We start from the raw sequence: 24,392 nt of genomic DNA on the forward strand, positions 1-24,392 counted from the left end.
TTCCCCCAACTCCCACTGCCTCGCTGCAGTTATGTGTGATATGTCTGATCTTATTTGAAAGGTAAAGGGATTAGAGCTGTTGAAGTATATGGAGCCTTCTTTCAGAGCGGAAGACAAAATCTGCTCTTTCACGGAATATGTTAAAAAGTTCACCAGGATCTTCCTGGGTTTCTGTTTTGCAAGATTCCTTCTGAAGGGATCGCCATGTACTCTCTGTATATCATGCAGAAAATCGACCTCTGGTGTATCCTTTAAAACTGTTCCCTTCAATAAGGATATTACAAACCCCTTAATGTCTCCTCCCTCCAGGGCTTCAGGCACATTCAGGAGTCTCAAGTTGTTCCGGCGTGAGTAATTCTCCAAACGCTCAATATCCTCTTTCAGTTCTTTTTTTTTTTTATTTTTTTTTTTATTTTTGAAAACCTTTATTAAGCTCTTTGCACAGTACAAATACGGGCCCACAACCATCCGGCCGGCCACCACACTTCTGAAGCTTATTAGCAAAGGATACGTCCACTCGGTAGCACGGCAGCACAGAAAAGCATACGACCCTTGTTACAATAAATCTACGTGCTCCGAGTGGCAGGAGACAGTGAGGTTAATTTTAAAATTTTGTATGTAAGGAGATACAGAAGTTAATACGGATCAGTGCACAGTACAGACAATCGTACGACGAATGGGTAACGGCTAGCAGGAGAGACTACCAGCAGTAAACACATCTAAAATGGCGGCACGATACTGCAACATCAGGATAGAGATACGCCGCGAGGTGTGCCGCCCAACCACTACCCATCTAACACCAGTCCCCACCACTGACCCTAAAAAGACATAAGAAAAGAACGGAGAAAGAAAAAGAAGGCACCATAGAAACAAAAAACGTACCAATGAGGACCCCCCACCCTACACGCATGCCGAGGCTATGGCCTACCCCCCCCCCAAGCTACGTGTCTGTCGCCCCAGAAGAACCCGAAATATAGAAGTAAAAGAAAAGAAGAGAAAAAGGTCCAGAAAATCACGGTTGAACCCAGGGAGAAAGGAAGAGTGCAGTACCCTATTACTCCCCGGGAAAGGAAAAGATAAGACCGGAGGAGGTCCAATTAAGCATTTCCAGTCCGATGAACATATGATTCCCCGGCCGCCCTTGCCCCGACCCCAAGACCAGTACAATACCAATGTTTAAATCCCCGGCAGTCCATCAGCGTCCCAGCAGCAGAAGAGAGACAGTCCTGACCCAAGAGGGTGCAGCCTCACCCTTGGCCCCTACGGTGCGGTGGAACGGCACAATCCAGCTGCACAACAGATCTCGTAGAAGGTGGGAACAAACAAAGGGACCACTGCAGAGTAAAGGAACGATCACCAAAGTCCATTTCGGACGTCGCAGTGTGGTCCACAGTCGTGGCAGTTGGTCCATAGCAAGGCAGCAGTCCACCAAAGGCAGCTAGTCCACACGGCAGCGATCGAAGGTGCCTGACCCCAGCATCCGACCAGTCCAGTGCCGTGGAGTCCCAAACTGTATAGTGATAAGCAGCGCAGCGAGTCACCCACGACAATCCAGCTAGACGGTGGCGACATGGGTTCACCACAATAGGCAGAGCCGCCAGCGGCCCCCACGAAAAGTCCAGGACATGGCCCCCAGCTGTTTTTCTCCAGTCGACGCGGTAATATAGGAGCTTCCACACTGCCCACACGTGACTCCGGCAAAGTCGAGGTGGCAACTAGGTCCAGGTCCACCAGCACCCCCGTGCATAGCCGCCCAGTCGGTTCACCACGACCGAGCACAGGATGTGGCGAGGCGCCCCGCAGGCGGACGCAGGCTCGATCTACGGGGGGCAGGGCGAGCCCACCGGCGTCCAGTCGACCTCCCAGGTCCCGAGCTGTGGACCGGACATCTGCCCGCAAGGCGGTCAGGGCGTCGTGAATGACCCTTAGGCTCAGGGGCAGTTCAGGAGAAAGGGACGGCTTAGTATCAGGACCGTGGGGCTCCCGATCGTGAGTCAGTACTTGGGCCCCCCTGCCAGCACCACTTCCCAGCTGCCCGGAACACCTACGGCGTCTCAACTTGCACGACCGGAGCTCAGGGGCAAGAGCTGCATTCTCCATAGTAGCACTTTCCCGGCTGTAGCATATGGCAGAAGATAGTAACGTCGTCAGGATCCTGCCGTGCCCGCAACAGCGAGCTCAGGAGCGCCCGGCTCAAGATGGCCCCCGGGGAAGTCGTCGGAAGACGAAGGCTAACAATGAGGCCAGGAACGGATACAATGTATCGCTACTTGCCGCGATCCCAGTGCCGCGTGTTGAGGAAGCAAATGCAACAGTGTAGCGGATGGCTCGTTGCTGCTACAATTCACCGCCAATCTGCTCCGATCCGCCGTCTACGGCCACTGCTCCACTCCGTCGGGGGCAGCCTTCCACGGAGACAAAGAACTGGACGCCATCCAGGTACGCCGGGAACAAACTGGGATGTTTCTTCACTTCTGCTGAGCGAAGAGCGACGGGGATCACACCGTCGGGCGCAGCGCCGCCTCCCGTGTCCGAAGCCGCAGAGAGAGTGCACCGTGAGCTCCAGGATTGTTAGCGGCTCGGACAAGAAGGAGACGGATCAGCGGAGCCGAGGGTTCAGGCGGCCATCTTAGTCGCCGGCTAGGCTCCTCCCCCCCTCTTTCAGTTCTTTATTCTGAACAGACAGCTTAGTAACCTCTGCTTCGGTGGTACGCATAGATTCCTTGATCTTAGGGATTTCTGACTCGATTGCCTCAGTTCTGAGGATGACCTCATCCAGCCTCTTGGCCAACTCATCACAAGATGCCTTAATTGCTGCTTGATTAGCCTCAGAAATAGAAAATCTGTTGGTCATTTCTGCTTGATTGGTTTCCGATACCATAAACCTACTGGTAATCTCATCCTTCATAGCTAGTAATATGTCGGCCAATGTGTGTGAGGTTGCATCTGATTTGTCTATAGTGATCTCTGTGCCGGCACTGTCGAATGAGGCGGGATGGTATACTTGTACTAATTGCGCTGTGTTCAGTGTATCGGAGCTATTAGCCTTTACTGTGGGATCCAATAGGGTGTCTCCTGATCCGTCACCCCCTAACGCTGAATACCTATTTACCAGTCCAATATCTGAATGCACTACAACCACTGCCTCTACTGGGGCTGTTAGCTTATCTGCACTCCCCACTTTAACAGAGCTCATGGGATTCGCTATTGCGTCTCCTTGTAATGGTACCCCCATAGCATTTACTTCCAAAGTTGCCAAGGCAAGCTGGGTAGACTGAATGGGCTGAGTGGGCTGGGTGAGCTGGGCAGGCTGAACTGGCAAGGGAGAGCAGCTGGTAGCAGAGGTTGTAGTGGTAGTAGTAGACATTACCTTATAGTAAGTTTTAAGTGAAGGAGAAACTTTTATGCAAGCATCAGCTGCTTTAGCTCCTTTACTTTTGCCCTTACTTTTAATGTTTTTCACACTCAAATATTCTTCTGAGGTATTCAGCTTAGCTTTACCCCTTCTTGCACGTTCCCTCACTTCAGAAACTGGGGGTGAAATGCGTAGGGGATATACAGGTTTTCCCTTAGTTGAATCAAACACTGTCCTGGCTCTTAGTGCGTACCTGTTTGTTTTAGCAGGGTACTGACTCTCCTCTCGATCACTGGCGCCCCTTAAGCTGACCTCACTGCCAGCGCCCTTGCCAGTTACTCCCCCTGCATCCATACAACTAGTTGGAGTACTGATTTAATTCACCCTGCTTGATTGTGGGGGGTTTAGTCCTCTAATTGTGCCGTCGTATATGCTGTTGTATATCTTATCATATTGTGTCCCTGTCGAATAGTTACCCGCACCAACAGCCTTACTACCCCCACAAGGTGGGGAACAAAAACATTGATGGCCTCCTACCTTGAAGTTTACTCCGCTACACTGCTGAATAAAAATGTTAATTGGATTTTCATGCGCCGCTCCTCTTGCCGCCTCTGCTTCACAATAGCTGCCACAGTAGTTGCCGCTGGCTCTGCCTCCAACGACCGGAACGCGAGCAAGGCAAAGTCGCGCCTCTTCCGCGTCCGAGCGGCCTCCTCCCACAGCCAGCACCAGCCCCCAGATACACCGTCGTCCTGCGCTCGCTGGTTCCTCTTCTGATCTCCACAGTCCTCACTCACCCGCAGCTTGCTCCAGGAGTCCGCAAGATCAGCCCGCCCTCCGGGGGCATAATCGACAGTCGATAAGCGCTGCAATTACAGTACGTAGAAACCGCACAAAAAGGGGGGGGTTACAAATGTCAAAGGTAAGGAATCTATCACTAACTAATGTCTCTTACAGATATATCGTTACACAAGTAGTAACTTGTGCGACGCCGCATCATCAACGGAGAAGGGTGTTGCAGCCACAGCAGCTGTCGTTGCATCGCTGGGAAAGCAGATCGCTGCTGCAACTGTCGCATCATCGCCAAAGCACCTCGCATCGCCGGAGCAGGGGATCGACGTCTCATCAGACTCCGCTGCATCACTGGGAAGCATGTCGCAGGGCCTGTCGCGGCTCAGAAAAATTGTTGAGGTGCCGCACAGCCGTCGGGCATACACGCATAGTGACACATTAAGGAAATAACACCATTTTGTTCATTTCACCGGATCTTCATCACATCACAGCAGCGCTGCTGGCCGCATCGCCATGGAAGCGCAGTAAGAAACCGATGCATCACATCCCCACGCTGAGAAGAACCGACGCATCCCCTATGCATCAGTAGGGACCCGACGTATCACCGTTCTTGCGTGTAAGGAACTGACGCACCACCTTCCCTGCAACACTTTTGTTGTATAGAGTTACACTTCCGAAGGTACATTGAACTCAGTGTCGCATTTTACATCTTAAGAGAACTAAGATAGTTCTACCATTTTTAAAGTACGGTATTGTGGATTTTTGTCGTTTGTGGTCTTGTGTTAAGTCTATATAAAAATACTTATTTTTATACTACAACTGTGTGGTGTCCATTGGTAGTGTTGTAACTGGGTTACTGTATGTTTTCACAAATGCTTTACACACTGCCTCTGAGATAAGCCTATCTGCTCGTGCCAAGCTACCAAGGGGGTGAGAAGGGGTTATTTTAGGAGTGTACCCCTGTACCCTGACTAGACGCAAGGGTCCCTATTTGGTCAAAGGTCCCTACCTCTGCCAACTAGAGACCCCCAAATCTAACAACAATGATGACTCTAGTCAAGTTTACATTGGTGAGAATTTATTTCTGGACTTGTGGGATGCAAGTAGCCTGGATACCTCCCCTGACACTAGCCTCCACTCACCTCTTCCAAATGTCTGCCTCCTTTGCCACACTGATGGGCAGCCAAAGTATTGGACCTCACACTACCCACCACTGAGTTGAACATCTTAGTTTTAACAAAGTGCTTCATCCAGGAAAAACAAACCCTGAGTCTCTATTTCCATTCAGTGATGCCCTCACTGACACACAGTTAGGCAGGATCTTGGCCTCCAGTTAACAGACTGATCTCAAGGAGGCACAGACCTCTGTCCATGGGACCTTGCATTCCTTCTCTCCAACATCAGAAAGTCTCCAGCCATTTGAGCCCTCATGCATTTCCAACCACCCTACCAGACAGAGTACAAACGCACAGTGGCATTCACCCAAAGGATGTTTTCATCCACCAGCCTTGGCCTCAGTTCTGTCAATACCAACTGCCTTTTAGGGAGATGCACTCATGGGTTATGGGACATGGTAGCAGATATCTTGCCCAGGCATAATAAGACCAAATCTATAACACCTTACTCAAGATGGACAAGACACTGCTAATTGCTCCATTCGAACAGACCTAGACAAAGCCGAGTGCCAGGGTAGGTCAGCCTGCAACAGTGTGGTGCTTAGGGGCCACACTTGGATTCATTCCACCCTATTTTCCACTGATGTCCAGCAGTGACTTATGAATCAGTCTTTTTGGAGACAAAGCAGATTCGGTCTTTCAGCGTTTTAAGGACCGCAAGGCAATGGCACACTCTTCTAGGCTTGCTCTGCTGGTGCGTCAGTTCTCCCAATAATTACACCCCTTTCAGAGCTTTGTGAAGGCATATCAACAGAAGCAAAGCTGTGACTTGATTCACAGTAACAGGCCTCTCAGTCCATTTGAGGTAGATGGGATCAGGCTGCCATTATTCAGGGCCCCCTGGGGCAACGATCTACCGAAACCCAACACCCCATTTGTACAACCTATACCTCCATGCAAGGAGATTGAATGGCAACGGTTGATGCCTCTCAATCTTCCTCCGGAAGTAGTTAGTGTCATACTGACAGCCAAGTGTCCTTCCACCAGAACTATAAATGCAGGATGCTTGGAAGAGTTTGCTGTCCGGTGTTCTTCTCATGATATTCAGCCTTTACAAAGTGGCCTAATATTTTATTGTTTTGTCACACTGTTGCGCAGCAAAACCTTGCTGTGGCAACACTTAAGCATCATCTCAGCCCTTTTGGCCTTCCTACTTGTTCAGCCACCCTTTTCCTAATCACATGTTGTGATGAGTTTCTTGAAGGGGTTGAGGCACATGTTCCTACCAACTATTAGTGTAATTCCGCAGTGGGAATCCAATTTGGTTCTCAAGTACTTAATGCACACTCTTTTTGAACCAATGCACAGCTGTTCCATAATCCTTTTGACCATAAAAACTGTGCTGTTCATTACTATAACTTGTGAGTGGGTGAACTTTAGGCCTTGTCTGCCCAGCAACCTTACACATCTTTCTTTATGGAGTTTTTTTCAAGATATAATCTGTTTGCTTGAAAAAGGAAGTCTTTCCAGTCCTAATAGAGCAATCCTTTACTTCACTCTCTTTCTACACCCCCAATTCATCTGTTCAAGGAAGAGGAGGGCCTAAGATGGCCCTAAGTTTCTACATTGACCGGACCAGAGACCATTGAATCAATGGTCAACTTTTTGTGGGCTTCTCTGGAGCCCAAAGAGAAATGCTATACAAAAGCATACCGTCTCCTGATGGACTGTATTATGCATACAGATTTGTCATGGGCTAGCCAAGACACAATCTCCAGAAAGCCTGTGTGCTCAGTCCACCAGAGCAAAGGCTCCTGACACTGTGCTGGTACACAGTGTGCCAGTCTTGGACATCTGCCAGGATGCTACTTGCGTATTCTCACAAACATTCACAAAACACTGTTGCCTGGAAAGCTATGATAGGCAGAATGGGCACTTTGCCCAATCTGTCCTGCAGGATTTCCTGGTTTGATTCATTCCACAGGTCCACCACCTGGGGAGGTACTGCACTAATATCTATACACAAGGTGAGGAATCTGTGATTAGAAGTCTCCTATCAGAAGAACAAGTTACTAATCTTGAGCAACACGTTGTCTGGGAGAGAGACTATTTAACCGCAGATTCCTTGCTGATTGGTCCTCCTCCTCCCTTTTCTGTGGAATGGACTCATACAGCCCATAAATAGGATCCCAAAGTAGATTTCTGCACATTGGCATATTATGATTTCTATTGGCTTCATGTCCAACAGTGCTTACAACGTCAGAAAGAAACTGGCGTCAGCACGCAGATGTGGAACACATATAGTAGCCCCAGAAGCAGAGCTGCATGACACGAACTACCAAAGTTACGAAAATAATCCAAATCCATTCTGGCACCTGGGAAAATTCACACGGCAAGGGGTCTGTGGTAAGAAAGTCTCTACCAGAAACGGAAATAATATCTTAGTTTCTTTCTTTCTGGTTTTCCACCTTCTTCTAGCCAAAGTCCTGAGTAGGAGGGAAGGGCTCTGCCCAGGTAGAGTAACTTCCGACATCCTAGTAGTCCCTGCATGGCAAACAGCTGATGAGAGTAAACTTGAGGTTCATTGAGCTCCCCTGTTGATGGCTTGGGTGAAATATGTAGAAGGCAAATGGCCAACATTAATTTGGCCTGTAACTTCTTCGATACACGGGCTAGTTGTCAGTAAACACATTGACCAAAGATAAATGTAGTGGCAGACAAAGATATAGTGACATATTTACAGAGTTACTCAATGGCATGCGCTGACACACTAATACAGATCTATTACATGGAGTGAAATTGTAACAGTATCATACTGCCACAGGACAGTGAGTCTAATGGTGGTGAATGGATTGTTGCAGTGGCATACTGGTATGCATGGACTGTACAAAAGTTGTTTTTATTTAATAGAGACATTTAGCCACAGATTCCTTATCTTAGAATCCTCCCCAGGCACCATACTGGATCCCAAAACATTTTCAGCAGTACCTCTGTGTGTTGATAGAGGGCATTGAGCGATTCCGTACCGACGTTGTCTCCTGACTTTGAGGTCAACAGAGTCCACATAAGCCCTTCCCTGACGTGCTGACGCCAGTTCCTTCTTTACCACACTATCAGTGCAGTTCCTCGGGCTGTTTTCGGCCTACTTGACATTTTTAATTGACGGAGCAAATTGCCTTTTTCTATTTTTTTTTCAAAGTCCTTGGGGTTCAAGCCTTGTGAGTCCTATGGATGACAAATGTCAGCCACGGACCCTTACTCACCCACATGTGGTGTCTGCGTGAGTACCATGACCATGGCTGCTCATGTGCTGCTCTGCTCGGCATGCTGTATTAAGGTACGGCATAGAAGCTCCGCCCATTTCCTGACCATCTTTTCTATTGGCTCATGTTACTGTCCTTGCGAAATTGATGTTTTTCATTTGTGAAGATGCTTAGTAGTCCCTCCTTTGTACCGCCTTGTCTGCATTTGTATCCTCCCATAACGACTGGAATTTTTACTTGTGTTGTTACAAGGTCTGCTTTATAAGTTGGTGAGCACTATTTTCTTTCATGATCTTCCCGTATTCCACCTACGACATTGCAGCCCGCCGCATGCTTCTAGTAATGTATTTATTTAAATTTTAGCGTGATCTGCTTTAACTATAGCGGCCGGGCTTATTCAATTATTTAATTTACAGCGCAGGCTGCTTTCAGTTTAGCAGCCACACTTATTTAATTATTTGATTTACAGCTCAGGCAGCTTTCAGTTTAGCGGCCACACTTATTTAATTATTTAATTTACAGTTAGGGCCGCTTTCCCTTTAGTGGCCGCCTATTTATTTAATTATTTGCGCGGGCCACTTTCTCTTTAGCATCTGCACAAGAGAACCTTTTAAATGCTATGGTACTGAGGACAGGAAAGCAAAAAAACTATGACTCCCAGAATTAGTTATATTGCCACTTATAAAGGACACACTGGACACTGTGTCGGTGGAGGCATGGAGTAAGGCGAACAATTCGTATAAACCACGCCATCTTTCCATCAGCCTCCTAATTGAGCCTGTGTTGGCCATTTGAGGTATTCTATGAAGCTGTTTAATAATAATACTTTTGACTGTATCTCATTTTACATTGCGCAAATTAGCACTGCAGAAAGTTCACCCATTCCAAGATGGGCACATAATTCAACAAATCTGGTGACTCCCTGATAAGACTTGGTACTGGAAGCTGTAAGGGGAGATGGTTGCAATGCATGCAGATTTGGTGTGCTATCAGGAAGGTGTTTTCGGGGGGTTAATTTAAAACATTTTTAAAAGTACCTTTGCCTACCTTTGCCTCTGGTCCCGCGTCACATCTTCTCTCTTTGCTCCTCACCGGAAGCTGGCAGCCTCCCTCCCCTCCCCTAAGCCAATCACAATGCGGCAATGGTAGCGTTGTGATTGGCTGTGACGCCAACCCCAAAGGCATCTATGGGGAGATCGTTTTCTCCATGCAGGCTGCATGCAGCCTACATGGAGAAAATGGCAGAGTGCCTATGACTAGTTTGGTCAGCCCTGGGGCTGACCAACCAGTCATCGCCCACAACAGTGGACAAGCCACTCCTCCCCTGCCTGGAGAAGGACCGTCCCCAACCAAACCCTTTTGCTTTCTCGCAGTGCAAGAAGCAGAAATATAAAATGGTATTCGTAATACCATTTTATGTTTCTACCTCTCGCATTGCGAGAAAGCAGAGTGGCGATGCTCCTCCGCCCACGTGGAGGAGCCGCCCCTGGATGTGAGGAATGACTATAAATAATCGTACTTTTAGATTCTTCTCCCCAGCCACGCTAGAAGAAACATTAATACTGACAGAACTATATCAACCTCATGGGCCCCACCCGCTTCTAACGTAACCACGCAATCTGCCTGCATCTCATGCCAGCTTAAGACTGGCCTCCATATCGTGTATCCTCAAAGGTTTGGTACATCTTTCTGGAAAGTCTTCCCAGAATGGGGCCTCCTACTAAGAATTGTGATGCATTCCTCCCGAAAGGAAACAAAAGCCAGCTCAGACCTGTTCCACCTTGTAGGGCCTCATCTGTGGGTTGCAACTTGAGTCCTAAGGCACAAAACCACTGAACCAAGGTCGAAGTACACCTGTCACACTTAGGTTACCTCACTGAGAAAAACAAAAACTTAAAAGCATTTGCATTGCAATAGGTCTCACATTTGAGAGAGTTTGACCTATTGGCATTGTGAATGACAATGCCTTAAATTTGTGATTTGAAAACCTGCAAGCAAGACCCCCAGGATATTGCGGCATAGATTTGCAAATTTAGCAGCACCAAAAATGGAAATTTAGCGGCATTATTGCTGCAGTTTATTGTACTTGTAATCTTTCCTTTTCAGTCTTAAACTGATTTAGCAAAGTACTCCACTGTGAAATAGGCATAAGAGAAATAAGCAACATCTATGACTTTATTGTATATCAGTTTGAAAATGTTCCAGTTCTTGTTTGCGGGTTAGTGGCGTGGTTCGAGCCTCATGACAGCTCAACATCCTATGTATGATTCAAATAATGCTCATGTAAAGAGCTCCAAGGTGCACTGCATAAAGCAGTGACAGCTGAGTGTTTTTTGGTTTTTTTCACCCGGACAGGGAACCGTCTCTGCACCTGCTTTTAAGAACTACTGGTGCTGAGCACTGGCCAGACCTGGCCCATTTAAAGGTCTGGAATTGCGAAATGCTGGAGGGTCTGATTATGTCAACAGGAGCTAGGGAAGGCAGTGAATGTTTTCAGCATTGTACAGCCTTACCCTCGGTCAAGACTGTCTTTTTCATGTCTTCCCACGATGCTCTTCTGCATTCCAGCACCTGACTCTAGGCCTCAAAGTGGCAGTTTTCCTTGTCCAGTGCTTCTCCCCTGAGAATCCAAACCTCCTGTGGCTCGCACCAGATGTGCTGCTGCAGACCCTCCACATACCTCTGCTCTCTAGTTGTAGGAAACTCTGCCCCATTCCCAGCAACTTTTCAGATGACCACAGTGTCCTGTGGTGTAGGGGGTTTACATCGCATGCATTTCCTGCGGACTTGTGTACATCTTTTGAAGCAGTTACAGTTATACTCTGGCACTAGGATACCCTCACATTGACTTGGCCCCATGGCTGTTCTTGATTTGGACACAGGCCAGGGTCAGACCAATTAGCTTTCGCAATACTTGGTTACAAATTTAAAATAAGCACACCATACAAGTAGGCCATGTTCATAGAGTGTGTATATTCTGAAGACTGCAAAGTCACAAGCACCAAACACTAAATCAATGCCATCCCTGAAAAGTGTGTTTTTATTGTAGACCGAGTTGATAATCCCATGGCACTTACAGAGAAAAAACTCCAAGGTTTAGCAGAGGGACGGCTGGGAAGATGCATGCTGCCTTAGGGCAGGTTGCTTTCACTGCATAACATAAATAAATTAAAATACATAATACAAACACTGGACAGAAATAATAAAGCAATCAACAATCTGCTTCATCTACTTTGGTGGCTCAAAAATTTAGAGGCTTGGAATGGAAGAGCCATTTTCGAGAACTACCAGATTTGATAATAGAATCAGATGCGAGTTTAGAAGGTTGGGGTGCAAGATGTGGAAACTCGTCGACAGGGGGTCGCTGGACCCCACAAGAAAAAGAATTGCATATCAACTGCTTAGAATTACTAGCAGGTTCTTTTGCGGTTCGTTGTTTCACTCAAGATTCAATGAAATGCTGTATAACCTTACGAATGGACAATGTGTCAGCAGTTCGCTATGTCAGCAAACTGGGCGGTCCTCATTCCAAAGATTTGACAGACTTAGCGAAGGGCCTTTGGAACTACTGTTTGAACAAAGGTATTTCAGTTGTAGCGGAACATATTCCCGGACTGAAGAACGAAGTTGCAGATTGGTACTCCAGGAATTTCAGGGACTCCAGCAACTGGAGACTGAACAGAGATATATTCCTATCCATCCAATCGATGTGGGGCCCATTCACAACAGATCTGTTTGCGGACCGTATAAACACCCATCTGAAACACTTCTTCAGTTGGAGACCAGACCCGCAGCCACGAAAGTGGATGCCTTTTTACAAGACTGGACAAACCTAGCACCTTATGCTTTTCCCCCCCTTCTCAATGCTTCTTCGCCTTCTCCTCCATGCCCGACGTTACAATCGGAGCATGGTTGTGATAGCTCCCCTTTGGAGATCCCAAGCGTAGTTTCCAATTATTCTGGAAATGAGCATAGACTTTCCGATTTTAAATCCTTCTTTCAAAGAAATCCTTCTAGATCCAGAGGGTTACACACACCCCCTTGTAGAGCAGGGCCTTCTAACTCTGACGGCATGGAAGATTTCAGGAGACAATGGAGAGTCCCTGGTCTTTCGCCAAACGCTTTCAGACTCATTTCAGAATCTTGGGCGTCTGGCACAAGGAAAGCTTATAGACTGGCATGGAACAAATGGGTTCGCCGGTGCATTCAACGGTGTTACGATCCCATTTCAACTGATCTAGTAAATGTTATCAATTATCTTTCGGATCTTTTTACTTCAGGTCTGTCTTACAGAACCGTTAATGTTTATAGATTCGCGATCTCAGCTGGTCATTCATTAGTTAATGGATTATCAGTTGGACAAAATCTTCTAAATCAAAAAGATAATGAGAAGCATGAGGGTTCTTCTAAACCCTCCTGGCCCAAAATATACCACACTGTGGGACGCTTCTCTGGTACTTAGAACTTTATCATCGTGGGGAGATAATTCTTCTCTCTCACTCAAACGTATTTCTTTTAAAATTACTGTTTTACTTTGTCTGGTATCTTTTCGAAGAACTTCAGACGTTAAGGCTTTAGACATTTCAAGTAGGGCTTTTCGACCTGAAGGAGTTTGCTTTTACCTGAAGAAATGAACGAAGACTCTGTCCTCTAATATTTTCTATCCCTTTTTCTCTGCGAATGATAGACTCTGTGTGGTTAAATGTTTAAAAGAGTATGAAAAAAGAACGAAACATCTAAGAATGAATGAATCACAATTGTTAATTTCTTATAGATCTCCTTATAAGGGAGTGTCTTCTCCAACCCTTGCTCGATGGGTTAAAAACGTTATCCATGAAAGCGGTGTTGATATTTCCATCTTTGGTGCTCATTCCTTAAGAGGGGCTTCGGCCTCAAAAGCTTTCTGTTTAGATGGAGGATTACAAGACATCCTTATAGCTGCAGATTGGTCAAATGATAGTATGTTTAGAGCATGTTATTTCAAACCAATTTCTAATGTGATTGATAATGTTCTTAATGCACTTTAAACTTGCATAATATGGCCTCCTTGTCGTGCCATAAAATTTAGATTTTTCACAGCCTGCTGGGCAGAAAATCTGGATTTTATTAAGGACACGGAGGCTAATATTATCCCACCTCTTTTTTCTTAAACCCTCCCAAATGACTGTTGTTACGATATTTACTTTTTTCTTTCAGAATAACTCGTTCTGGATTTTTTATGGTTATGAATATTGGATCTTCAACCTTTGATCTTCAAGTTTATCTCATGTTGATCTTTCTTCGCAGTTTGGACAAAGAAGGATGAGAGATGGTTTCTAAGGAACTTTATTCTTACTCAGAATGTTCATTGAAGTTCTGTATTCTTCAATTGTTGCTACTGACCTGTGGTAATAAAGGAGATTTGCATAATATTAGCCTCCGTGTCCTTAATAAAATCCAGATTTTCTTCCCAGCAGGCTGTGAAAAATCAAAATTATTCCACTATGTCAGAACCCGTGAATTACAATTATATCCAGCAGTACATATAATTTGGAGACATTAACCAAGAGAATGCCACGAGTTCAGTAAAAACTTCTCGAAGCACCCATGCCGAACAGGGTAGGTGAAGAAAATCATCAAACGTGGCTAAAATTACAGCAGATAAATAACATGCCTGTTTTACACTGTAATCTAGACTTCGCTCCTGACTTTCTAACACCTGCTGCTGTCTGTCACTATCAGGAGGCCAGGCTGAGAGCAGGGTCCGCTCACCTGCCAGATGTTCCGGCCACAGGAAAACTAAAACAGCTCCAATTAACAGACATTACTGAAAGACACGCTGCAGGGTCATGGTGATGCCGGGTTTATAACCGATTCTTGACAGGTGTGGGCAACTAAATCACGCCTTTTGCTAAGCGTAAAGCTGTGCAGAAACGTTTCTTCTTCTCTGCCTCTCACAGCTTGGCCAGGAGGTAGCAGGTATTGGACGGCGGCACGTAATGGCGTGCGTGCACACAGCCAATAAAAGGGTATTGTTTGTTTTGGTGTCTCCCGGTAGACACTTAATTGTAAATATCACGGCCAATATTGCAAATATCGCAGCCATTGTGCTAGTTAGCTGATTTCGCAATTTTATCGTGAATCGCGAAATCGCAAAAAGCTGGAGGGTCTGGTAAGTGGTGCATAAACAAGAACTTTGTACTTATAGTCCTTGCTTACAAGAAGCAAGGCTGACAGTAAAAGAGGCGCGCTTACTGCCGGCCTTGTTTCCCCTAAGCAACGACTATAAGTCCACACAACGTTTTTACACACCGCTTGCTAGTTTTCAAAACACATAAATAAAAGGCATTGTCATTTATAATGCCAATGACTAAAACTCTCACAAATGAGAGACCTATTGTATTGCAAATGCTTGTTTTACCTTCCAAGAGGGTTGTTTTCAATGCATAGTGTGAGGACATAACACTCCAGTGCAGGGTCCAAATCCTGCACCTGCTACTGCACATGCCATTTATGTGTACGTCACTCATTTATATTGGAAAATAGGCAAAGTAGAATGAAACCTCAAAGGAAGCATGTTCATTTTTACCGCAAGAACTTGAGGTTTAAAGACAAATAGAGAACCGGCAGGGTAGAGTTCATTAAATTATTTAAGACCATATCATTACCACCCAGTTTTATCAGGTGACACACATGGGAATTATCTGAATGTCCTGTTTGCAAACCAGGGCTAGCTGGTGTTGTATCTACACTGTATTATTCATTTTTTGAGTGAGCCAGGAATCTGCTAAATGTGGAAAAGACAATCTGTTTTCAGTAACCGGTCTTCTAATAAACACGAGTAAAAAGAGACCCTACTTTTCTGCTGTTTGCAGAAAATCTAAAACAATATGGGAAAGATACTCAACAGTTAATTCCTAAATCTGTACCCTAACAAAGGCAATATCATTTCAATGCATATATATTCTATTAGTGGTTGTCACTGTTTAAGATCTATGCTATTTTTGAGTGGCTGATCCAATTTCAATTAAATAGATTTACTCCAGATCCGGCAGCAACAGACAGGCAATAGCATCACATCTGGTCGTGGAGGATGATGAAGCAATAGAGTTAGGGTCTGTGTTAGTCCACTTTCCGTGAGATAGGGTTACACCTGTGGACGATTCCAATCTCAAATATGCCACCCCTGCTGACTATTCGTGTCATCGCTGATTCTAGACTTTAACCTATTCCTGGCCAGACCACAGAAAGACTCGTCTTTTGACCCACTGGTTTGATGGGGTGGGATGAGCAAACATTGGCAACTACACCCTGATCTGTGACACGTTTGGAAAGAGTGAGGTTCAAAGAGGAGTATCACGAAAAGAGCGCCCATCAGACTGACTCGTACAGTGCCTGAGGTTAGAATTTGTTTACTAATTGACCCTCCTCAATGTTAATAGAAATCAAGGGTTTGATGTACTGTGGGATTTTAGTTTATCTCATGAAGGTTTACTTTATGGATGGTACACCTTTAAGTTCCTCTTATGCCACAGGTATTCAATAGAACACTTTGCAGGTTCTGAGGGCTGTTGGTGGATTCACTCTCCCAACAGCTCTCTGACCTGTCCAGGTGACTCTGCTGTTGTGGACTCTGTTTATCTACTAATAAAGAAGAACTTGTTCCCAGAGGCTTGGTGTTGCTTCAGGATTATTTCCTTACCGGGTCTCCGCCCACTACACTTTCTCAATGGGTTATCCTTTAGAATTATTTTTCTTGTCATCAGCTATACAAAGGACAACTAAAAAAGCAGTATTTTGAAACAGTACGCACTAGAGTGTTATTTTGCCCACTCTGAGATCTTAATTTGCTGTTTGGTATAATTATTTTTGATGGTTACTGGATAGAAAATGGGAGTTTTCATATGAAAAGATTGTACACATCTCCTTAACTTGTAACTTGAACAGACATTTTCTCATACGGGATGGACAGGACCAGTTGCTCCTAGAGGCATTTATTTGAATTTCTAAAGTTCTCTCCTGGTGGTCAACAAAAAACGGTTGGTATTATTTGAACGTTATTGTTTTGAAGGGGCATCATGATACATTTCGTAACTTGAATTAACATATCTAAGTAACATGCAAAAGATAGCAGCTAAAAAACAGAGAAATTGAACTGCTGAAGAACACCGGGACTAACATAAAGAGGGACAGAGGACGACTAAAAAAAATTAATGTGTCTATCTGTAAAGAAAATGTGCTCATGTAAAGCGCTCTGATACCTGATCTCTTCAGGTCTAGTTCGCACTGTATACAACTCTAAAATAAAATAAAATACAAAAGAAACTACACAGAGCATACCCTAAGAACAGTTATTCGACTAAACAGAGCACGTACTAAGAACAGTTATTAACATTCAGAAAATGTTTAAATCTGAGAATTCGTTTTACTCTAAAATGTTTCTTTTATTCAAGGGAGGTTAACTTACATAAAATATGAGTGCAGGAGCCGGAGTCAAGCGTTTCACACTGATGTAGGACAGGATCTTCAACATGTGTCCTTCACGGCCTGCTACATAAACAAGCCTAACCAAAAGAAGAGGTAATTTGTAATCAAAGCCATGCTGTGTCATTCATGCAGTATAAAGTCATGAAGAAAATATAAATCTTTAGAAAATGTTCACAGTGTAATTTAATGATTATGAAGCTAAGGTACGTTTCCAAGATCCTGCTCCATTATCTTAAAGTTATAATGTATCATGACTCTAGGAAGCTGGCTCTCTATATAGTGTACTGCACTGTGCAGAGAGTCCAGTGAATACCCAATTGATTTACAAAGTAGATAACCCTAACGCTCTTTTGTGGTAGTGTTGGCGAGCAGTTAGGCTTATTAGAGGGTAGTGCTAAACATTTGTTAAACTCACAGAGGCAATAAATGAGACACACACTCAAAGAATAAATCAGAGACCAAAATAGTACGTATTTTTATATGTTTTAAGACTAAGAACTTAGTTCAAAGGTAAGTAATGTTTTTGCTAGTAATATTTACAGTTAAGTTAAATGTTCAAACCTGTGCACTTTTACACACAATTCAATCCTATGGAAGGAAAAAGCAGAGATGAATACAGGTAGGTACAGTCAGTTTCAGGGGTTCACCTTCGGGATTCAGAGTTGTAGGGGCCAAGGGCCCAAGTACTACCAGCAGTTCTTAGGACTCCACCCAGGTTCTTCCAGGAGCGGGGTGCTGGTGAGGTTGGTAGCTGGCGCACTACGGTGAAGGGTGGGCCACCCACAGACAGGCTGCACAGAGGGACTTGGGGACATGTCCGGGAGCTCCCAATTGGGAGCTTAGGTCACAAGGGGTCTTGTAGCAAGGGGTCAGAGCTGGTTTGTTGGGACCCTTGCAGGAGGCTCAGGTGCAGAGTGGTTAGATTGGCCAGGCTGGTGCGCAAAGATGCACCTCGCGGTCAGGGAGAAACAGCTGGCAGGAGTAAAATCATGGCAGCTGGTTCACTCTCAAAGCGGGTCTCAGTGATGCTGACGCTCCTTGACGGCTGCTTGGTTCTGGTGCAGTGAGAATCTAAACTGGACTCTCACTGTTGGTGTTTGGTGCAGGACGTCCAGTACCGCGGGGGTAGTGCTAAATGACTCTGGTTGGTCCTGGTGTCTTCACACTCGGCGGGGAGACAGGTCCGACCTTTCAGAGCACAAGTACCCTCTTCTGGTTGGGTGCGGCGTCAGTCATGCTGGGGAGCTGCAAGGCGGGGGACTGGACTCTGCTTGTCGGTGCCTGTGGAGTGCAGGGGAGTAGCTCCTCTACTCCAATGGATGTTGGTGATTTTCAAAGTGATGGCATACTACCCAAGGTTTTGGTAGTTATGCAGATCATAGGACGAGTCACTCTGTCATGGATGCAGAGAGAGGTCTGAGGACAGGCAGGGTTTCACACCAAAGTCCATGGATTTGCTGCAGTTCTCATCAGACAGTGACTCTTCTTCGTGTTTCTTCTCTTGATCTGTCAAATCTGAGTTCTTGGCTTCAGGGGTGCTGCCTAAATACTCAATTTAGGGGTGTTTAAGGCGAATGACCGGTAGTAGGCAATGAGCTACCAACCTTTAGGGTGTCTACACCCTCTCTACGACCACTTCCTGTGGGAAGTGGGCATAACTCTGACCCTAGAATGCTAATTTCGTCCCTGACCCTAGAATGCTAATTCCGTCCGAAACAAGATGAAAGAATCTGAAAAGTGGGGTCCACATCAACTGGCCTGCCCTGGGGGAGATGCAGGCTGAATTTGGGCACACCTCATAATCTTATTAATTTTCCCACCTGTCTTGCCTCCAAAAGTGGAAGAAGGACAGGGGGCGGGCACCTCCACTATCTGGAGAGGCTGGGGTCACATTATAAAGGTGGCAGGGTCTTTGAAGATTCCCACTCTGGATTGCACATCCTGCGTAGAGAAGGTGTGAACACATCCGTTCTAAGCAGGCTTTGTTCTTGACTCCTAGAGCGAAGACTCTCACCTCACGAGGTCAGAAACCTGTCTAGGGTGGCTGACTGGTCGAGACCAGTCAGCCAACACACTAGTAGTCTGTAGGTTTTCAGGGAGCACCTCTAAGGTGCTCTCTGGGTGCATGTGTTAATAAATCAATTACTGGCATCAGTGTAGGCTTATTAAGATTAGGTTTTTGTTACCAAACACCTTGCGGTACAGTGAAGCCATCATTTAGCTGGGGAACTCATAATCACAAATGTTCAGCCCATGTACTCATCATGGCTTTCCTGCACACATGTAGTTTCCAAGGTTTTGCTTAGACACCAAAGGGACATATCCACTTAGGCAGATATGCTCACAATTGGGTATAGTGAACCTTGCCTTAGGGTTGTTAGGCCTGCTGTAGTGGTGACTTACCCATACCACATGCAGTGCTGGATTGGCTGGACACACAGGGATTTGTGCCATGTCAACTATCTGCTTTTCTCTGTACCAAGACACGCAGGCTGCAATGGCAATTAACATGATCTTGGTGAGGGGTCCCTTAGGGTGGCACAGTTTGTGCAGCAGCCCTAAGGAATGCTCTTTAGTTCTAATGCCCTTTGTACCAGTGGTACCATTTACTAGGGCCTTACATGGAGCTTAAAGTGGTGCCAATTGTGGAACAATGGTACAATTTAGCAAAAGAACACTGGTGCTGGGGACCTGGTTAGCAGGAATACAGCACACTTTTGGTCAAAGTTGCACCAGATACAAGGCAAAAAGTGGGCTATAACCATATCAACAAGCATTTGCAATGCAATAGGTCTCGTATTAGGAAAGTTTGAGCTATTGGTATTGTAAATGACACAATTTTTATTTAGGTTTTGTTTTTGAAAATAGCGAAATTAATAGCGTTGTCATTTACCATGCCAATAGTTATAACTTTCGCAAATGTGACACCTATAGCATTTGTAATGCAATATGTGTTGTATTTATGTGACTTACATGTATTGATAATACAAATAACAATGGTTTTTATTATTTAAATAATTAATACTTAAATAAAAGTCTGATGCCTGATGTTTGTGGATGTCTGACGCTTGTGGATGCCTGACGCTTGTGGATGCCTGACGCTTGTGGATGTCTGACGCCTGATGCTTGTGGATGTCTGATGCTTGTGGATGTCTGATGCTTGTGGATGTCTGATGCTTGTGGATGCCTGACGCTTGTGGATGCCTGACGCTTTTGGATGTCTGACGCTTGTGTTGCCATTTGTTTACAGCGACTGGTATTAGCATAATTCCTAAGCCAAGGCACGCCAAATAACGGTGATGCTCTTCATAGCAGGAAGCAGTAAGTGCGTTTTACTTCACCAATGCCCGAGAAATATTTCAAAGCCAATTAGCTTTTGTGGTCTGGGCTTTAATTTCGACAGAAGAGGCCAAGTGGAAAGATCTCAGTGTTTACATTCTACCATGCAGATTGCAAATCGTTTCAAAGGCATTGTTCTCTGCACCACAATTTCCAAACTCTGATCAAAGCAACAGCATGGGGGCTCGATCTAAAAATGGTAGGAAAAGACTAGGAGATGTGTTGTGGCTGACTGCTGTTCATATGGCGTCGCTGGTCTGGTTCCTGTGAAGCTTGGCAACACCAACTTGTTAATTTATGTTAGTAGGAGCGCCCCAGGCCATGATGCCGGCTCTTGAAGGACCTGCCTTATGAGAATAATGGGGGGTGGGAGTGGGGCGGGGGTTTGCTGCGCTCTGTGCTCCTTCAGTCACTGGCCCCTTTGCTAAGACTGTGAAGTGCACCTCGAGTCCCCAAAGCTCCTAATTCTTTGCGTGACCGTCATGTTAAAGTGAGAGCTCAAGGTTATCGCAATACACGCTGGCGAGGGGGGACCCAGGGAGAGCCAGGCGCGAGCCGGTCTCTTCCTGGGTAGGTTCGCGCGAGAATCAGGAAATCAGGTGGGGACTGATTAGGGAACAGATATAAGGGAGTCAGCCTGGCGGTTGGGAACTGCGTAGCGGGTGGCTAGGTGGGAGGTTTGTTTTGCGGCGCTCGTGGTTTACCTTGTCCTGGGTCATGGAGGCGGCGGCTGAGGTCCGGAGGGCGGTGCAAATCCTGTGTGAGGCGGGGCGTGAAGACTTGCTGCGGCCGGGTGTCCCGGCGGAGGCGTGGGTCGGCATGGCTCGCCCCCCTCGCAAGGCGTCTGAGGGCGTATCCAGGGCGGTGGAAGCCTGCTTATCGCAGGGCCTGGAGGATGAGGAAGACGGAGAGGCGGCGATGCCGGCTGACGGGCCTGGGCTAGTGTTGCCCGCCGTTGATGTGGAACCCCCGCCGGATGCCCCGGGCGCCTCCCAGCAGGTATGTGGTTTACCATTTTTTAGTGCTGGCACACGTGGGGCGCCCGGGGGGAGGAGGGGCCGTTCGGCGGGCCGACAGGCTCCGAGCCCCAGCGGGATGGTCCGGGGGAAGTCGGGGAAGCCTCAGGCGGGCCCTAGACCCAAGCGTGGGCGGAGCCTGGATGTGCCCGGGCGTGTGCAATTCCCCCCCCTGCAATGGTGCCCCCTGTCCCCCCCTCTGCGGTTCCCTTATTGTCGGACGGGGCCTCGCCTTACCTATGGCTAAACGGGCAATGTTTCCTGCTCTCCCCCGCCGTACCGGGGCCTGGTACTGCCCCTCACCCCTCTTTTGGCTTTCCGTCCCAGGATGGGACTGATGTCCGCCCCCTGCCGGACGAGTTGCCGGACTGCCCCCCCCCCTGACGTCCCGCCCCCTGCTGATGTTGTACTTTCTGCGGGTGCTGCCACTTTTGGGCTGCCACCCCCAGCTGCACAGTCCATGGACACCGGTGTGTCTGGCCTGGGGTCTGCCACCGCCACCCCCTTGGCTTCGAGTGGGAGGGGTTCGTTGCAAAAGGGGGCGCCCACAGGCACGGGTCCTACCCTTTTTCCGGTTCCCAGGGGTCGGCCGGGTGGCCGTTTGGGTGGCCCTGCGCCTGGGACGGTGGGCGACCATGGTTTGGCGTCGGTAGCTCGTTCCTCGGGGGGAGATGGCGTTTTCGTTTTCGGGGACCCGGTTGCGGGGTCCTCTTCTTTGTCTGGCTTGAGCGGCCGCAGTTTTCATGCGGCGCCTTCGGCTGGGCGGCTGTCGGCTGTTTCTACGGGCCCGGGACCTGTCCACACGGCTGTTTCCAGTGGTGGGCTTCACGGGGGGCTATCTGGAGCGGATAGCTCTTCTACAGTTTTCAATGTAAACAGCTTTCAGCCTATTGATTGGCAGTTTTATGATGGGGGTATTGGTGATGGGGCTCTGCCCAGTGGCAGTGACCAAGTTTTATTTTCTGATGAAGCTTTCTGTGGGAGTTTTCGTGGGGAGGATTTGGAGGAGGGGGAATTGAGAGAATCAAATGTTGGGCTTTTGGCAGCACGGGCCCAGGGGGGTGGGATGGGGCAACCCACTGTTTCTCGTGTTTTGCAGGAGTCTCGAGCGGACCATGCAGGTGTACGAGGGGCAGTGAGGTCTGGACCTTCGCAGAAGGATCGTGGGGCTGTCACACTGCAGTCAGAGCAATTGCCAAAAGGTAAGGATGGGTGGTGGTCTGTGTGGCAACCTAGGGAGAGTCTCCCGGTGAAGAGTACAAGATCTATTGGTACGGGAGATGGTGTGGTTGAGCGAGTCGCTCTGGCACCGAGGCCTGAGCGGCCGGTATTTTCGAATGTTTCTACTGGGGATGGGGTTGTGGTTGAGCGAGTCGCTCTGGCTCCGAGGCTTGAGCGGCCTGTAATTTCGAATGTTTCTGCTGGGGATGGGGTTGTGGTTGAGCGAGTCGCTCTGGCACCGAGGCTTGAGCGGCCGGTATTTTCGAATGTTCCTATGGGGCAAGTTGCCAAAGAAGTTTCTACTACAGGGAATGGTGGAATGGTTGCCCCACAGGCTGCGGAGGATAGTATCCTACCGAAAAAGTTACCTTATTCTGGGGTGGGGATGCCTTTGGGGTCTCATTTGTCCGAAAAAACGAAGAACTTGATATGGTCAGGGGCCTTTGTGGATGTTTTTCGACTTCTCCATAGGGATGTTCAGGCAAAAGAGGGGTCGAAGGAGGAGGAGTTAGAACTGGCTCGGAGGCCTCGTGTTCCGAAGTCTATAGAGAATTGGACTTCGGCTTTTTTGATTTATGCCAGTGTTTATTGTCAACGTCATCCGGAGAAGGCAATTGATATGTTTAAATATGCTGATAGTGTCCGCAAGGCTCACAGTTACTTTGGTGGTTTTGCCTGGCTGTCCTATGATGACGAATTCAGGGCCCGCATGAGCGCTTTCCCCGAGCGTTCGTGGGGCGAGGTTGATTCTGAATTATGGTTACAGTGGATGGCATCGGCTAATCCGTCTGCTACGACCCACACGGCTAGCGGGCAGCCGGTGTATTATCGGCCCTTTTCAGCTCGCCCCGCTCAGTCTGGGGCGGGGGTTTGGGGCAGAGGTCAATCGGCCGCCACTGGCACTTGCTGGCACTTTAATCGGGGTTCCTGTAACAGGCCAGCTTGTAGATACAAGCATGAGTGTTCCCAGTGTGGAGGAAAGCACCCCCTCACCCACTGTTTTCCTGGACAACGTTTGGGCGATCAGGGACGAGGTTTCGGGGGTAGGGGACAACAACAACAGTCTGTTCACAAGGGCTCCTACTCCTATTAGGCAGAAGGTTCTCGATCTCTGGCTCGTGGATTATCCGGACTTTGAAGCCGCTAAGATTTTGTCTTGGGGTTTCAAAATTGGCTTTCGGATTGGGTATCAGGGACCCCGGGTGGGCAGGTGGTCGGACAATTTGAAGTCTGTGAAGGAGAGTCCGAATGTTGTGAGGAAAAAGCTGGATGCCGAGCTTGCGGCTGGTAGGATTGCTGGTCCTTTTGTGTCTTGTCCTCTGCCTGACTTGATTGTTTCGCCCCTGGGCGTGGTGCCCAAGAAGGCGGCAGGGGAGTTTCGTCTTATCCACCATCTGTCCTGGCCAGAGGGTACGTCCATTAATGACTTCATCGATCCAGCCGACTCAACCGTCACTTATGCCTCGGTGGACGATGCCTTACGGCTCGTGCGCATGGCAGGTGTTGGGGCGTTGCTGGCGAAGAGCGACATTCAGTCGGCTTTCCGGCTCCTGCCCATCCATCCTTGGGATTTCAGTCTGTTGGGTATGCAGTTTGATGGTTGTTTCTACGTGGATCGAGTGTTGCCCATGGGCTGTTCCGTGTCATGCTCCCTTTTTGAAACCTTCAGTACCTTCCTGCAGTGGAGATTCACTTTTGTTACCGGCCACATCCTGGTCTGTCATTACCTGGATGATTTTCTTTTCATTGGGGAAGGTCGCTCCGGGCAGTGTCAGTCGGCTTTGAGCAGCTTTCAGGCCCTGGCGGAGGAATTGGGTGTTCCTTT

At 47.4% G+C, this 24,392-nt stretch overlaps 1 protein-coding gene across 3 annotated transcripts in view; it reads right to left on the bottom strand.

Annotated features, from left to right (window-relative positions):
* The window catches only part of SLC7A9 (solute carrier family 7 member 9), a 1,176,401-nt gene that overhangs the window by 200,418 nt on the left and 951,591 nt on the right, over positions 1-24,392 (bottom strand). For all 3 annotated transcript variants that reach the window (XM_086945130.1, XM_086945132.1, XM_086945131.1), the window contains exon 10: positions 16,972-17,068. In XM_086945130.1, the coding sequence (XP_086801256.1) occupies positions 16,972-17,068 (97 nt within the window). The remainder of the gene's footprint in view (positions 1-16,971; positions 17,069-24,392) is intronic.

This window comes from Lissotriton vulgaris, chromosome 12, assembly GCF_964263255.1.
Source record: "Lissotriton vulgaris chromosome 12, aLisVul1.2, whole genome shotgun sequence".
Taxonomy (NCBI): Eukaryota; Metazoa; Chordata; class Amphibia; order Caudata; family Salamandridae; genus Lissotriton; species Lissotriton vulgaris.